The 16,929-nt window shown below is 41.9% G+C and overlaps 2 protein-coding genes across 6 annotated transcripts in view; one reads left to right on the top strand and one right to left on the bottom strand.

Annotated features, from left to right (window-relative positions):
- LOC110522939 (5-hydroxytryptamine receptor 4-like) overlaps positions 1–1,477 on the top strand; it is a 34,939-nt gene extending 33,462 nt beyond the window's left edge. Inside the window, exon 3 of the mRNA XM_021601375.2 lies at positions 91–1,477. Within this exon, the coding sequence (XP_021457050.2) occupies positions 91–148 (58 nt within the window). The 3' untranslated portion in view covers positions 149–1,477. The remainder of the gene's footprint in view (positions 1–90) is intronic.
- Positions 1,308–16,367, bottom strand: LOC110523805 (protein regulator of cytokinesis 1). 5 transcript variants are annotated; one of them, XR_005051734.1, is made up of 15 exons: positions 16,170–16,367; positions 15,425–15,557; positions 15,202–15,324; positions 14,851–15,084; positions 14,503–14,673; positions 14,236–14,385; positions 13,769–13,919; positions 13,550–13,686; positions 8,843–8,938; positions 5,646–5,798; positions 5,090–5,191; positions 4,647–4,751; positions 4,174–4,278; positions 1,939–2,088; positions 1,308–1,836 (listed from the first exon to the last, which is right to left on the bottom strand). XR_005051734.1 is itself a non-coding variant. In XM_021602835.2 (14 exons), the coding sequence occupies exons 1-14, from the start codon at positions 16,184–16,186 to the stop codon at positions 2,023–2,025; spliced, it is 1,743 nt and encodes a 580-aa protein (XP_021458510.2). In that variant the 5' UTR covers positions 16,187–16,367; the 3' UTR covers positions 1,308–2,022. The 5 variants fall into 5 exon arrangements, 4 of the variants coding, with proteins under 4 accessions (XP_021458510.2, XP_021458512.2, XP_021458511.2 ...); XM_021602835.2 differs by having other exon boundaries at positions 1,308–2,088; XM_021602837.2 differs by having other exon boundaries at positions 1,308–2,088; positions 4,647–4,736.
- Positions 16,368–16,929: the final 562 nt, after the last annotated feature.

The raw sequence follows: 16,929 nt of genomic DNA, 5'->3' as shown, positions 1-16,929 counted from the left end.
CTTTCCACAGGATATCGTTAGTATTTCACTTTGACCCTCATCAGCTTATAAACGGTAACTAACAGCATTCTTTTCATTTCCTCCTTCTAGATTATCCTTCCTTCCCAACCAAAGCCACAGTGAACAGCAGAAAGATTTTATCCAATGAGGTAGGATCTCAAGACTCCATGGGTGGACTATAGCCCAGAGAAATAATGGTGTTAACCTGCTTGTCTCACACAAGTCGAACAAGTGAAATACAGTAGGTATTAATGGGGACGTATGGTCACGACATTGAGATTCTGAGCTGAAGGACTTGAGAGGACTGCAGTCTGATTATTGAATTAGCAGGTCAAGGTTTATGGAATTTGATGCAAAAAAAAGCACTGTCCAGTCGAGCCCCCCCCCCAAGTGAAGACTCAGACAATGAAGATACAGGAAGAGATCAAAAGCTAGTGTGCCTGTGGAATGACTCAGCATTGTGCCAAGATTGTTTGTGATTGATGTTCTAAGAGTCCCTATGAAGTTAAAAGCTATTGTACATGTAAGCAGTTGTGTGGACTGGGGTCACTCCCATTCCTGCTAGTGACCTGTGTGTTAAGGACAACTACGTTTAAATATGTCAATCAACTTAGCATTACATTATCTTTTGACAAATATTTCATGTATATATGTATGTTTTGCATAGTTGGGATGTACCAATCATGTAATTTGGCAACTAAAAATGTGCTTCTGAATGTCTAAAATTCTTTCCCACTGGATCAGGGTCAGTTTAATCTAGCCTTAGATTTGTAATCATGCAGCCTAGACAACGTGACGGGCTTCAATGGAGACAGTTGAATAGCAAACAGCTTTAATTGTGTAATACTGTGTTGCCTTGAAAGCATTTAAACGTTCTTGACCATCATGCCATTGTTTGAGTGAGGCAATTATACAGCCAAAAATCCTCTTCTCCATGTTCATAAATGACTAACTTGATTATCCATGACAATTACATGGTTTCTACAATCCCACTCGTCGGTCAACGGTAAAGGAGTGTTTTGGCTCAAGGTCAATGAAACAATCCAGGATTGATGGAGCAGAAGAGGAATATCATTAATTCTCTATAACCATTCAAGTTTACAGGGTCTGAATCAATCTTAGGACTTTGGCTCTAAACCAACATTCCCTATCATGAATAAAGCCAAACTCTCCCATGCCATCATTTCATGTGTAGATAAAAGTTAAAACACTGCCATGTAGCTCGGTTGATAGAGCATGGTGCTTGCAATGCCATGGTTGTGGAGTTCAAATCCACAACCAGTATGAAAATGCATGCACTACTGTAATTAAAAGACAGGTGACATTTATTAATAGGTATACAAGAAACAGTAAAATTCACATGTTGACACAAGGACAAAACGGTGTGTGTGCAGAAGAAACAAATGAGAAGTAGCATTACAAGAAAGAAGTATTTACAAACAGAAATATTTATAAAAATTTAAATTGAAAAAAAAAAGTGTAGCATGTAGATCTGCTGGAAGGTCTGTATCAAAACAGGATGCTTCCTCTGGTGTTACCTGGTCATTTATTATAAAGTAAAACATTTAAAATGAATATTAAAGTACTGCATGTCTAACATCTAAGGGACTCTACCTTTAAAAAGTATCAAACTCGTGAAATACCTGCCCTGGACAGCAGAATATTAATCACTGGAAAACATGGCTTTATGACAGTTTCATCCACACCTTTACTATTACAATACGCTGCAAATTACACTAAGAGTCCCTTTTGACCTATCCACTTCCATGCAGGTTGTAGTATTACTATACATAAATACAATTGGTTAGATTTCAAAGTAACAGCAACACCAATTAGCTCAAATTAGTTGCATCAAGACACGTGTAGCCACGGCAAGTCTTTGATGTAACTAATTTGAGCTAATTGGTGTTGCTGTTACTTTGAAATCTAACCAATTTGATTAAAACACCGGCCGTGTAGCCAGGAGAAGAGTGCCAAGTGGACAGAACACAACCTCTGAGGAGTGAACTGTGCACGCACCTCTTAAAACGCGGGGTCCTTTGCTGTGGAATTGAAAACTGCATCACTTGACTTTTTGGACAACGCACTCTGGAGGGAATGAAAGACATATTTCAGTAACTGATACCATAACCCCCCCCCCAAAAAAAAGCACTGTTGGAGTAGAAAGTGAGGAAAAACTTAGGTCAACATTTAACTTACAGTGGAGTCGGAAAATATTTAGACCCCTTGACTTTTCCACATTTTGTTACGTTACAGCCTTATTCTAAAATCTATTTGAAAAAAAAAGGGTTTTCTTCCAACGCATCAATCTACACACAATACCCCATAATGACAAAGAACACAGGTTTCAATATTTTTTACAAATCTACAACAAAAATACAGAAATATCACATTTACATAAGTATTCAGACCCTTAACTCAGTACTTTGTTGAAGCACCTTTGGCAGCAATTACAGCCTTGAGTCTTCTTGGGTATGACGCTACAAGCTTGGCACACCTGTATTTAGTCAGTTTCTCCCATTCTTCTCTGCAGATCCTCTCAAGCTCTGCCAGGTTGGATGGGGAGCTTATCTGCACAGCTTTTATTCAGGTCTCTCCAGAGATGGTTGATTGGGTTCAAGTCCGGGCTCTGGCTGGGCCACTCAAGGACATTCAGAGACTTTACATTTAGCAGACGCTCTGATCCAGAGCGACTTACAAGAGCAATTAGGATTGAGTGCCTTGCTCAAGGGCACGTTGACAAATTTCAGCTAGTCAGCTCGGGGATTCGAACCAGCAATTTCTCGGTTACTGGCCCAGCCTAGACTTCGAGACTTGTCCCAATGCCACTCCTGCGTTGTCTTGGCTGTGTTCTTACGGTCGTTGTCCTGTTGGAAGGTGAACCTTCTCCCCAGTCTGAGGTCTTGAGCACTCTGTAGCAGGTTTTCATCAAGGATCTCTCTGCACTTTGCTCCGTTCATTTTTTCCCTCGATCCTGACTAGCCTCCCAGTCACTGCCACTGAAAAACATGCCCACCGCATGATGCTCCCACCACTATGCTTCACCGTAGGGATGGTGCCAGGTTTCCTCCAGATGTGAAGCTTGGCATTCAGGCCAAAGAGTTCAATCTTGGTTTCATTAGACCAGAGAATCTTGTTTCTCATTGACAGTCTTTAGGTGGCTTTTGGAAACTTCAAGTGGGCTGTGATGTGTCTTCTACTGAGGAGTGGCTTCCATCTGGCCACCCTATCATAAAGGCCTGATTGGTGGAGTGCTGCAGAGATGGTTGTCCTTCTGGAAGGTTCTCCCATCTCCATAGAGGAACTCTGGAGCTCAGTAAGAGTGACCGTCAGGTTCTTTGTCACCTCCCTGATCAAGGTCCTTCTCCCCTGATTGCTCAGTTTGGCCAGGCTGACAGCTCTGGGAGGAGTCTTGGTGGTTCCAAACTTCTTCCATTTAAGAATGATGGTGGCCACTGTGTTCTTGGGGACCTTCAATGCTGCAGAAATGTTTTGGTATCCTTCCCCAGATCTGCACGTCAATCCGGTCTCAGAGCTTTACAGATAATTCCTTTGACCTCATGGCATGGTGTTTGCTTTGACATGCACTGTCAACTGTGGGACCTTATACAGACCGGTGTGTTTTTCCAAATCAATTGCATTCACCACAGTTTAAAATAAGGCTGTAACGTATCAAAATGTTGAAAAAAAGTCAAGGGGTCTGAATACTTTCCGAATGCACTGTAAATTCATGACACAGTCATGACAGTCTTGACACTTAAGGATGGTCTCACAGTGAAGTCCGAATATAGTTTAAAAGGCTGGTTTAACAATATATAAATTGCAGGAAATTTGCGTTAAAACTAATATTTTCTCTCCACCCCATGACAGAATGTGTAGAATTGCAGGAAATGTGATTTTGAGAGCAAAATGTTTCTGCAGACAAGACGGTTGTAGAGTTTAGTTTAAAGGGTTAGTCTTACAGTGAAGTCAGAGTAGTTTAAAATGCGTAACTAACAATATATGATGAGCTATGAGAATGTATGAATTGCCTTTGTTTTGTAAAGTGCCATGTTTATTTAATTGGTTGACTATAGAGCCGAGAGAAAAATCCTATTCAAATATTTGTAAAAATAAATAAATCATTAACAGCTGGTCTTAAAGTCAGAGTATAGTTTAAAAGGCTGGTCTCACAGTGAAGTCAAGGTAGCTGATGTCAACAGGTTGTTTCCTCTCTGTACTGTTGCACTCCAGCAGGGGCGTTCTCTGACTGGTGCTGCTCTCCAGGGGCCTAATTTTCTGCACAGCCAATGAGTGGACACAAACAAACACATCAGAGTCAACATTCTGAACATGCAGCACACTTCCTTCTCTGCTTACCTATCAAATCCACCTGAAGTATTATATTTCTACATCTCTTTAATAGAATTATTAACTTGGAAAGAGATTAGATTCTAAAGACGAGTTTGGATTTTGCTGTCAATACTGTGTCTTTCACAAGCTAGGTAGACTTTGGAAAGTGGTTTATGGCTCGAACAGGAAAAACTCTATAACAGCAATCACCTAGTGGTTCTCTTAATAGTCATTGCGCTATATAAATGGAAGCTGTTCACCAAGGACAAGAACCAACAATGGTCCACAGTTTGGAGTGAGTGCTGGGTGTGTACCTGCATCTGAACCTGGGAGAGAGGAGGCTTGCTGCTGGGCACACTAATGAAGGTGTTGGCTGACCGCACCCTGGTAACCTGGCTAGGAGTCTTCTGAAAGAAGGGCTATGTGGGTCAAGGTCATGTAAGACTAGTGACACATTTCTTACATTTTCCATATACGTAAGGTACTTAATGAGATTCTTACAATACGCAATTATATCAAAATAAGTGTTACCACAATAATAAAGTGCTCGAGTTGGTTTCGGAGGCCAGTGAACTCGTCTCATAAGGACCACTGTAAGTGCTAGTTACTGTACCTTCTACAGCTACATATCTGGAGATTATTTTTTTACAAAAAAATCGAAATATTATGTTTGCGCTAGTCAGCTGTCCCTGTACCAAAACTCCAGTATTTTTCCTTCATAGCTTGTTCGGACCCTGGCAATTCCCAGCCCTAGTACCTTTCTGATCTTGTTGGGGGTAGGGCCGTTTATCCCTCCATGGGCCCTCTTAGTGGGAGTTTTGAATGGAGTCGTCATCTCCCCCTTCTTTGATGTCTGCAACTTAAACACAGAGACAAACAAAGCCTCAGTCACAGACCAGTCAGTAACAAACGATCAATGCCCCAGAATGGTCAAATCCACATTTCTCAGCATTGCCATTTGGCAGTTACACATGTTGACCACGCTACTCTGTACAAGTCTATTTTAATCTACATTCAGCACAGTAAGTTTTAGAATCGGCCTTTTGCACATGGGAACAGAGAGATATTGCTTTACGATAGTTTGTGATGAAAAACAGTCACCTTGTAAGACAGATTTACACAGGTATCAAAACGTTATGCCAGAGTAAGCCTAGACGAAACACAGACCTTCATTTAAGTGTTTCTAAAATCCCCTATGGGAAAAATGCATGGTGGGAAAACAATTGGAACCAATTCCCTGTTTGACTGCTAGGGTTTATGGGGATTATGACTGTGGTAATCTATGGGTGAGAATTAGGAGGGGCTGGACTTACGGCGGCACGTTCACTTTTCTCCTTGTCCCTCTGCTGCTTGTACTCCTCCCATTGGCTGGAGATGTAGGTCATGACTCTCCGGCCCTGAACCAGGAAGGCAGAACCCTGGTCCTTCTCCCAGGCTTCAACCCCCTTCTTCAGTTCTTCCTCCAACTGGTCACATCACATAACAGGGAGAAACAATGTCACTTTTCCTTTGTAAAAAGCCTTTACACACACACACACACCGTACTGTTATTTACAGTGGATTTGGAAAGTATGCAGACCCCTTGACCTTTTCCTTATTGTTTTTACATTACAGCTGTATTCTAAAATGGATTAAATAGTTTTTTCCCCCTCGTAAAATCTACACACAATATCCCATAATTAGGGATGTACGATATATCGGTGAACATATCGGATTCGGACGATATTAGCTAAAAATGCCAACATCGGAATCAACTAATGTCTAGTTTAACGCTGATGTGAGAAACCAATGTCAAAGTTGACGTGCATACCTATATAACGTAATCACGCCATGTAAAGAGTAAGAGTAAGAACATTTTAGCGAGACAACTCAAAAGGCAAAATCCAAGATTATGGAATTCATTGCCCTTGACAATCAACCGTTCTCTGTCATGAATGATGTTGGCTTTCGCTAACTGTTCGAGCACCGGTACACACTGCAGTCATTTTCATTATTCTTAGCAATGATTTAGGAATCCTTGTGAGTTAAGTATTAGCTAGGTTGCCACTTGTTCACCTATTGAAATTTAACTTCAGTTCATGAAAATAAATAGCTAGCCAGCTACTTAACCCTGTTGCCCAAAGCTAACGTTATAAGAAGCCAGCTAGCTTCATCTGGCTAGTGAGGCTCGACCGGACATGGTTATGTGTGGTGAAGCTAGCCACAATAAGGATTAGGGACAATAGTGGAATTTGCGGTTTGCCTTCAAAATAAGTAATTGAAAGTGATACAAATGATTAAAAAAATAGTAGAATTATGCCATACTGTTATTTTGAAGGCTAACCGCAAAGTCCACTATTGTGGCTAATTATTATTGTGGTTGGCTTCACATAGATGGGCCCGACCACCATTAATCAAATAAAATCTGTCTTATGAATGATAACACCTAGCTATATAGTTAGCTAGCTAACTAACAATGGCTACTGAAACAGATGTCGTTTTTGGGGAAGAACATTGTTTGCATCCCTGAGCTAAGCTAGCTTTTATTTTTATGACCAGCACTGTAGGTGCACAAGGCAACTTTACCAGCATCATAGCATACGTATCGATTAATCATTGTCACATGAAATACAAGTGATAGTGTAATCAATGTGTAATAACTGCGTAAAAAATGTATGAATGCGTTAAATGATGATGTGACGTGCAGTCACATTCAGGTCCTGATTGGTCAGCAAGCTTATCTAACGCGTCAAATAGTGTTATCTACTGGTCATTGATTTCTATTTTGACACGCAAAGATCCAAATGGCATCCCATAGAAATCCTGGTTGAGAATGAAACGACTGAACAACGAAACAGCACAGCAAGTAAGTGAAAGAAATGGGCTTCGATTATGCTTTACTGGTAATGGGGACATACCAGTACATACATAATGTATAATTGTGCGCCCTTATGGGACTCCCAATCACAGCTGGATGTGATACAGCCTGGATTCAAAACAGGGACTGTAGTGACGCCTCCTGCAATGAGATGCAGTGCCTTAGAGTGCTGCGTCCATGTGTGTGTGTTAACTATTTAACTGTGCTAGAATGCTTAAAAGGCCACTAAAATTTTAAAATACCGATATCGTGTTTTTTAGGAAGGAAAATATCGGATATCGCTATCGGCCAAAAAAAAAAGTGTCATATCGTTGCAACACTTCCCATAATGACAAAACATTATTTGCAAATGTCTTAAAAATACAAAACTGAAATAGCACATTAACATAAGTATACAGACCCTTTAGTCAGTACTTTGTTGAAGCACCTTTGGCAGCGATTACAGCCTCGAGTCTTCTTGGATAGGACGCTACAAGCTTGGCACACCTGTATTTGGGGAGTTTCTCCCATTCTTCTCTGCAGATCCTCTGCAGGCTCTGTCAGGTTGGATGGGGAGCGTGTCTGCACAGCTTTTTTCAGGTCTCTCCAGAGATGTTCGATCAGGTTCAAGTCTGGGCTCTGGCTGGGCATTCAGAGACTTGTTCCGAAGCCACTCGCTCATTGCCTTGGCTGTGTGCTTAGGGTCATTGTCCTGTTAGAAGGTGAACCTTCACCCCAGTCTGGGGCCCTGAGTGCTCTGGAGGAGGTTTTTATCAAGGATCTCTCTGTACTTTGCGCCGTTCATCTTTCCCTTGATCCCGACTAGTCCCCAGTCACTGCCGCTGAAAAACATCCCCACAGCATGATGCTGCCACCACCATGCTTCACCATAGCGATGGTGCCAGGCTTCTTCCAGACGTGATGCTTGGCATACAGGCCAAAAAGTTCAATCTTGGTTTCATCAGACCAGAGAATCTGGTTTCTCATGGTCTGAGAGTTCTTTAGGTGCCTCTTGGCAAACTCCAAGCGGGCTGTCAAATGCCTTTTACTGAGGAGTGGCTTCCGTCTGGCCACTCTACCATAAAGGCCTGATTGGTGGGGTGCTGCAGAGATGGTTGTCCTTCTGGAAGATTCTCCCACCTCCACAGAGGAACTCAGGTGCTGTGTCAGCGTGAGAATCTCCCTGACCAAGGCCCTTCTCCACCGATTGCTCAGTTTGGCCGGGCGGCCAGCTCTAGGAGCCTTGGTGGTTCCAAACTTCTTCCATTTAAGAATGATGGAATTTCTAAATGCACTGTATACATCATTGGCATTTTAAATCAGAGTACAACGTCAATGACACCGCCATATAAGAATGAGAATGACCTTGAACCGATCATTGGATGCTCCAGTGAGTGGTTGTGAATAGAAGCTGTGGCGATATAACGCTGCACTCCAACTAATTTAGCAGGAGTTTGTTTGATTACCATCATCAACCATGTCTGTCACTTTTCATAAACATATTTTATATGTAAAAATGTAAAGACTATAATTTCTACAACTTACAACAGATTTTAAGCAGGTGAAAATAATTGTCAGAGATGAATGAATGGTATATAACATTCCTTCTGACTGTGAAGCCAACTGCCATACAAATGTATAGAAGGACATGACTTAAATCAAATGAAGTCTTACCTTTGGCAGCATCTTTTGAACTTTGACCTTCTCTTTGGCCTCTTTAAGAAGGGCTCCTCCTCTGTTGGAGAAACGGTTTGGATCATTTGCCTTTTTCTGCAAAGAGAAGTTTCAGTAATAGATTATACATTTTCTTGTCAAATTATATAGAATATCAAAATTTATAAAAAATGCAAAACTGAAATATTAAATTTACATAAGTATTCAGACCCTTCACTCAGTACTTTGTTGAAGCACCTTTGGCAGCACTTACAGCCTTAAGTCTTCTTTATGACGCTACAAGCTTGGGACACCTGTATTTGGGGAGTTTCTCCTCTGCAGCTCCTCTCCAACTCTATTAGGTTGGATTGGGAGCGTTGCAGCAGTTATTTTCAGGTCTCCTGAGATGTTCGATCGGGTTCAAGTCAGGGCTCTGGCTGGGCCACTCAAGGACATTCAGAGACTCAGAAGCCACACCTGCATTGTCTTGGTTGTGTGCTTAGGGTCATTGTCCTGTTAGAAGGCGAACCTTTACCTCAGAGGTCCTGAGCGCTCTATAGTAGGCCTTTATTCAAGGATGTCTCTGCAATTTTCTTGGTTAATATTTTCCTCAATCCTGACTAGTCTCCCAGTCCCTGCCGCTGAAAAACATCCCTACAGCATGATGCTGCCACCACCATGCTTCACCGTAGGGATGGTGCCAGGTTTCCTACAGACATGACTCTTGGCATTCAGGCCAAAGAGTTCAATCTTGATTTCATCAGACCAGAGAATCTCATTTCTCAGGGTCAGAGTCCTTTAGGTGCCTTTTGGCAAACTTCAAGCAGGCTGCCATATGCCTTTTACTGAGGAGTGGCTTCTGTCTGGCCACTCTACCATAAAGGCATGAATGACAGAGCTGTTGCACTCCACCAGAGTGACAATCGACTTCTTGGTCACCTCCCTGACCAAGGCCCTTCTTTCACGATTGCGCAGTTTGGCCAGGCAGCCAGCTCTAGGAAGTGTCTTGGTGGTTCCAAACTTCTTCCATTTAAGAATGACAGAGGCCACTGTGTTCTTTGGGACCTTCAATGATGCCGCAAAGTTGCCACCCTTCCCCAGATCTGTACAGCCACACAATCCTGTCCCAGAGCTCTACGGACAATTCATTCAACCCCATGGCGTGGTTATTTCCCTGTCAACTGTGGGACCTAATATAGACAGGTGTTTGTCGAGTGTCATAACAAAGCGTCTGAATACTTACGTAAATAAGGCATTTTTAAAAAAATGTGTAATAAATTTGGCCAAAATTCTAACAACCTGCTTTCGCTTTGTCATTTTGGGGTATTGTGTGTAGATTGATGAGGAAAAATGATTATTTAACCAATTTTAGAATAAGGCTGCAATGTAAAACACATGTGGAAAAGGAGAAGGGGGCTGGATACTTTCTGAATGCACTGTGTATGTGTGCATACATACAACCGTTCAAAAGTTTGGGGTCACTTAGAAATGTCCTTGTTTTCCATGAAAACATATATGTAATGAGTTGCAAAATGAATAAGAAATATCGTCAAGACATTGACAAGGCTATAAATACTTTTTTATTGACATAATCGTCTCCTTCAAACTTTGCTTTCATCAAAGAATCCTCCATTTGCAGCAATTACAGCCTTGCAGACATTTGGCATTTTAGTTGTCAATTTGTTGAGGTAATCTGAAGAGATTTCACCCCATGCTTCCTGAAGCAGCACCTACAAGTTGGATTGGCTTGATGGGCACTTCTTATGTACCATAAGGTCAAGCTGCTTCCACAACAACTCAATAGGGTTGAGATTCGGTGACAATGCTGGCCACTCCATTATAGACAGAATACCAGCTTACCTAAATAGTTTTTGTAAAGTTTGGAGCTGTGCTTTGAGTCATTGTCCTGAGTAGGAGGAAATTGGCTCCAATTAAGCGCTGTCCACTGAGTATGGCATGGCATTGCAAAATTGAGTCACAGCCTTCATTCTTCAACCTTGTACAAATCTCCCACTTTACCACCACCAAAGCACACCCAGACCATCACATTGCCTCCACAATGTTCTTCTTTGTGAGCCGAACACCTAAAACTTAGATTAATAACACTTTTTACCCCCAATATTCCTCTGTCCTGTGTCTGTTCTTTTGCCCATCTTAACCTTCTTATTGTCCAGTCTGAGATATGGCTTTTTCTTTGCAACTCTGCCTAGAAGGCCAGCATCCTGGAGTCACCTCTTCACTGTTGACGTTGAGACTGGTGTTTTGCAGGTACTATTTAATGAAGCTGCCAGTGAGGACTTGTGAGGCATCTGTTTCTCAAACTAGACACTCTAATGTACTTGTCCTATTGCTCAGTTGTGCACCAGGGCCTCCCACTCCTCTTTCTATTCTGGTTAGAGCCAGTTTGCGCTGTGCTGTGAAAGGAGTAGTACACCGCGCTGTACGAGATCTTCAGTTTCTTGGCAATTTCTCACATGGAATAGCCTTCATTTCTCAGAACAAGAACAGACTGACGAGTTTCAGAAGAAGGCACTTTGTTTCTGGCTATTTTGAGCCTGTAATCGAACCCACAAATACTGATGCTCTAGATACTCAACAAGTCTAAATCAGCACAACAGTTTAACAAATGCTAAATGGCTTTCTAATGATCAATTAGCTTTAAAATGATAAACTTCAATTAGCTAACACAATGTGCCATTGGAACACAGGAGTGATGATTGCTGATAATGGGCCTCCGTACACCTACTTAGATATTCTATTAAAAAAATATTTTAAAAAAATGCTGTTTACAACTACAATAGTCATTTACATCATTAACAATGTCTACACTGTATTTCGGATCAATTCGATATTATTTTAATGGAATTTTTTTTAACATTTTCTTTCAAAAAGAAGAACATTTCTAGGTGAACCCAAACTTTTAAACGGTAGTGTATACATCATTTTTGTAAAAGATAAAATAAAAAATACGTATGGTACACGAGACACCGCCTGACTCGCGAGACACCGCCTGACTCGCGAGACACCGCCTGACTCGCGAGACAACGCCTGACTCGCGAGACAACGCCTGACTCGCGCCTGTCTCAGTGGACTAATCCATTGCGGTAGTATTACCAGTAGTACATTTACCGTTCTAATCTACAACATTGGTTTAATTTCTGTTAATGCATTCAATATATTATTATTACCGCCTTTTACCGTTCTCATTGTCCGGAGTGGACACGTTGTTTAAGGACCACACAACCTAGGCTACAGTTAAGAGGAACAAGTTTTGGTTTATTCCATACCATTTCCGAGTTGTCAATTCATGAACTGTCTTTTGTTTGTAGCTCTCCTATCAACGTTAACTGAGAACTCACACTGGATTATGCAGAGAAATAGGCCTAGGCTGCCTGGCCTTCGTGCAAAGGTAGGCCTATAAACGTGCCCATTTGGGGATCTGATAGTATTTCTGATTGTCTTACCTCACCACCACTGTGGAACTTGTTATTGTTTGTTGGTTTGGCAGTGCCACTGTCAGCCAGAGAAATATGCTGAGAAGGATTATCACCACAGCAAGCAAGGTACTTGGAGTCAAACAGACAGGTCTAGATGAGATCTTTAAGGTCAGGGCCCGCCGCAAGGCTCACAAAATCATTTTAGACCCAAGCCATCCCATGTACCCGGACTTTGACGTACTCCCCTCTGGGCGCAGGTAAAGGGCACCCCTCAGCAGGAAAAACAGAAGCAGACAATCATTTGTGCCAGGTGTGATATCACTCCTAAATAGCTCGGGCTAATGTTCCTACAGACTCAGTAAGGCCGGCAGGCTAGTCTTTTTTTTTTTAATGTTTATGTATTGGTATGTAACTGTTATGAAAGTTGTATTGACAATTTTGTTTTGTATTTAAAAGCACATTAAAAAGTGTAAATGACACTGCAACAACATTTACCCATTGGGACAATAAAGTCAGTAAGAACTTCCTTCTTTCTTCAACTCAAACAGCAAGTAAATAAGGTCTGTTTTTACATTCATTGAGAAAGACAATAGTTCCTCAACGTAGCCTATTTGAAAAATCTTTCCAGCTCCTTCGATAACCACTTGTGCTGTGATCCGGTGGAAACCTTGTAAAATAGGCCTACAACTGTGTATCTACAGCCTTGTCGGTCTGGAGCTAATTTGCGGGAAACTAAGGGCCCAGAATATTTTTATACAATATTGCAAGTTTGCTAGCGCGAGCTTCAGGCCGGACCAAGTTGATACAATGTTCCTTGCAGACAAACCATGCATAGCCAATGTGATTTATATGATATTTATTTTTAGTCAAGATATTTTCTACCTGCAGGCTTCAACATTTTATTTGTTAACTTTATGTAGGCTATTTTGTTTCTACAGGCTATTTATTACCAGCAACTTCAGGAGCTTAACTGCAGAAAGCCAGCAGCAAGGGGAGGAAGAGGGTGGGTTATCTCTGGCTCCTTCTTGAGTCATTTGTGTCTTAATTATTTAATCACTGTGCTTAAAACATAAGACAAGCTCATTAGCCTACATATAGGCTAGTTGATTTGTATATAGGGAAAAATACACCTTTTGAAATTTAAACCAATCGATTGGTCGAAAGAAGTCAACTCTTGGTCGATTTTTTGTTGTTACGGACAGTCCTAGATGACATGCACCAAGTAGTGCACAATTTTACAAAACGTTGCAATTTCATTCAAACATAGCCTGACCGCAAATACCAGCAGTACCTCAAAATCCTGGAAGAGGGCCCAGTACTTCTCCCATCTCTGCAGGGCCTCCAGTAAGGGCTTTACCTGGTCGTAATAATTATTCACCTTCAATAGCGCAGCATCATGCAGCGCCAACAACTCCTCTGTGAAGTTATCTAGGGAAAAACAAATGGGTTCGATCAGATGCATGTGTATTTTGTCTGTGAGAGTGAGATTTCATAGTGTTGTTCTACTCACTGTCACAGAAGTGGGCATTGAAGGGTTCCCTCTGCTCACGGCCCAGGTTGCACTTGTCCCAGAAGGTCACTAGTTCCTGTCTGACCTTTTCAATCACATCCCCCAGCCTGGTCTTCTGCAGGTCTGTCAGACGGTCCACCTCCCCCTGCCACTGGACCGGACAACATGGTCAGGTTCAGTATGAAGAAAAAGGAAAACAACGCTCAGAAACAGTGATACGAGGAGGTACTATAAGAAACACATTTTTCCTCAGTGGTCCCCAATGAACATTACCCAGGTAAGGACTGTCTCAAACACTGTGGGATACTAACACCACATCTCTGTTCTGTTTCCTTGTTAGCTGTCCGGGGCAACATTATAGTCATAGTGTAAGGTTTACTGTTTTGAACAGTGGTGTGTGGTATGCATGTGAAGCTTTGTCCAACATAGTGGTGAAGGAGAGGTATGAAGGAGGAGAGAGTTCCAACCTGTGTGATTTGGTCAGAGAGGGTACCCTGCACACTCTCTTGGAACACACTGCAGTTTTGCTCCAGCGCATCCAGACGATTCCACAGGCACATGGATCGTTCTTTCAGCTCAGCTAGAGTATTTGTCAGTGATTCCTTCTTGACCTCCATCTACACAAAATGATACAAATACTAGACCCAGACCTAGAAGTCACATCAGATACAATAAAAGACTACAATATAATATCTAAGTAATCATTAGTAGCGCGGCTAGATTATTTTCAGTACCTGGGAGAGCAGCAGTTTGAGGGCTTTGATATTTTCATGAGTGAGCAGGAATATATCCTCGTCGTGGCCCACAGACTCTTTCTCCAGGCTAGTCTCTGGTTCATGACCCATCTCCTCCATCAGCTTCCTGATGTCCTCACGCAGACCTGAGAACACCTTTGCACGACTCTTCTACAGGATTGAGTGACAAGAGTTTAGATTTTTTCTCTCTCCAGAATACCAGTAATGGGCAGTTATGACAAATGTACAGTTTGAATAATAATGCTGCTTTTTAAAGACAATAGGAAGTTCAAAATGACATTCATACTAAACCCAAATCTTCAACCTGGCCTGCAGCCATTACAGTACCTTTTCCTCACTGAGGGTCTGGATGTGCTCCCGGAGTTCCTGTAGCTGCGTGCGAGATGGCATGCTGCCAGTGGGGATGTAATAGGGGGTGACGCACAGCTCCACACACAGTTCCTTATCCTGCTGCTGCAGTCTGTATAGCTCCTTCAAACGCTCCCCCTTCTCCTTGGTCAGAACCTCCACACGCAGACGCAGGTTCTTCTCAATCTGGAGGACTGTCAGGCCCTCCTCCATCTGACAGGTGGGCAAGACGGAGACAGGAGGTTTGTACAAAGGAAGGAATGGAGTCAAGGAAAGGAATCAGCAAACAATGTTGAGGTTGATTATAAAAGGCCTTAAAGTACCACTTACTTTGTATGGATCCATTGACATTTCCAGGCACAAGGTATCCAGCTGTTTTTGAAAAGTGATGATATTGGCCCGGATGCGGTGCCTCAAGGCTTCTTCCTCGGTGATCATGTCATTCAAAAGGCCCTTAGGAAAATAGTGTCAGAGTTGGTTAATTTAATTGACTACTTAACGAGGATTCAGTAACATGCAGTTCATCTGAATATACTGTTTTCTAAAGCCTCACCTCAATGTGTTTCTTCACTGTCTCCATTCGCTCCACCCTCTGCTCCTCCATGATGCCCATGCTGTCCCAGATGTCCACCAGCCTGGCCATGGCATGGTTTATACCCGTCACTAGCGAGAAAGCCAGGGCTTCACTGCAGAGATGAGTGACAAGACAATCAAATTTGGTAACATATGCTGGCTAAGTAGCTAGCAAACATATAACTAGGTATTTTGAACACTTTGTTTACTGCCAGACTAGCTCTGGTCCAAGCGTATGCGTTAGATCTGTACTACAACGGATGGACCACACAACTATTTTCGCGGTTCAGGCAAATAAAGGTTCGTCAGCAACCGTTACTCTAGCAACATCTTTACTTTGGCGAGTAGCAGATGTATGTTAAAGTCTGTCAATATTAAGGTGGAAATCCATCTAGGGGCGAATGTAAAAATAACACCCTGGACCAGCGCTAACACACAGCTGGCTAGTTTGTAAGGGTATCAAAGATACTACCTCTGTTAGCTAGCTACCAACGGTTTGAACATTTCCCCCTATCTCGGCAATGCTGCAATGTCATTAGCTATTTCTATTGCGGAAGCAATTTCTAATGGTAATCAACCAAACATTGATGCAGCTAACTAGCTAAGAGACAGTACCAGTTAACTTAACTAGCTAACTGGTACTACCAAAGATTTCGTATAACTGTGGTGCTACCGTCTGTATTAAGGTTAGCATACTTTAGCAAGCCAAGTCAACTTGAACTTACCTCCTCCGACTTGACATAGTTTTCCCCGAAAACAATAAAGGAAAAATAGGTAGCTGTTGAGGAATATCAATTATTTATACAAAAAGACGTAGATGGCTGGCTAGTTTCATTTGTCACTACAGCGGTGCGGAAACAGTGCCCTTTCAGCTGCTTGTGCAAAAAAATTCAAAAAAGACGTCCTTGTTCAAGAAGCGCTGTAATAGGCTATTCACTCACCAATGGCACTCCCATTTTCTCACTTTGGTCGGGAGGCTCTCTGCCGTCATCAAGTGGACAGTAGGCTACATTGCATTTTCACTTCAGTACTATACCAAGAAAGTCAAAATACTTTTATAGAATTACGCCACACGCCATATCAATGTTATTTGCTGGTAGATGTTGCTGATTAGATGGATACACATAAGTCTATACATTCAATCATGTTGAATGAAGAGTCAGGAAAGCTCACTTTGTACTCAATGTCTGTAGTGCTCTGGAGTGATGTTTGAACCTGCAATATGAAAAGTCAGCATAATTCATGCCAATGTCCAAAGTAAATTATTATTTCTATCAAACTGACACAGCAAATTGTGAAATGACTAAACGGTAGTAAGCCTGTAATGGCTGAGCGCAGAGGAATTGTTCCAATGCTGCATTCTGTTATTTTGCCAGTTAATCATTGACACACCTGCTGTCAAGTGAATTGGCAATTGAAAAGAACTAGCATTCAATATAACTTCATAGTCTCAAAATCATTAGTCATTTAAATTACACATAGCTA

Source organism: Oncorhynchus mykiss, chromosome 5, assembly GCF_013265735.2.
Source record: "Oncorhynchus mykiss isolate Arlee chromosome 5, USDA_OmykA_1.1, whole genome shotgun sequence".
In the NCBI taxonomy this organism is placed as follows: domain Eukaryota; kingdom Metazoa; phylum Chordata; class Actinopteri; order Salmoniformes; family Salmonidae; genus Oncorhynchus; species Oncorhynchus mykiss.
This window is presented reverse-complemented; position numbering and strand designations above follow the sequence as displayed.

Bases quoted from the DNA above. Each gene is read 5' to 3' on its own strand.
- LOC110523805 (XM_021602835.2), bottom strand. The intron at 5,799-8,842 runs GTAAGACTTCAT...TGATGTGACCAG, and splicing joins TTCAAAAGATGCTGCCAAAG to TTGGAGGAAGAACTGAAGAA. The intron at 4,752-5,089 runs GTACTAGGGCTG...TGACCCACATAG, and splicing joins CCCCCAACAAGATCAGAAAG to CCCTTCTTTCAGAAGACTCC.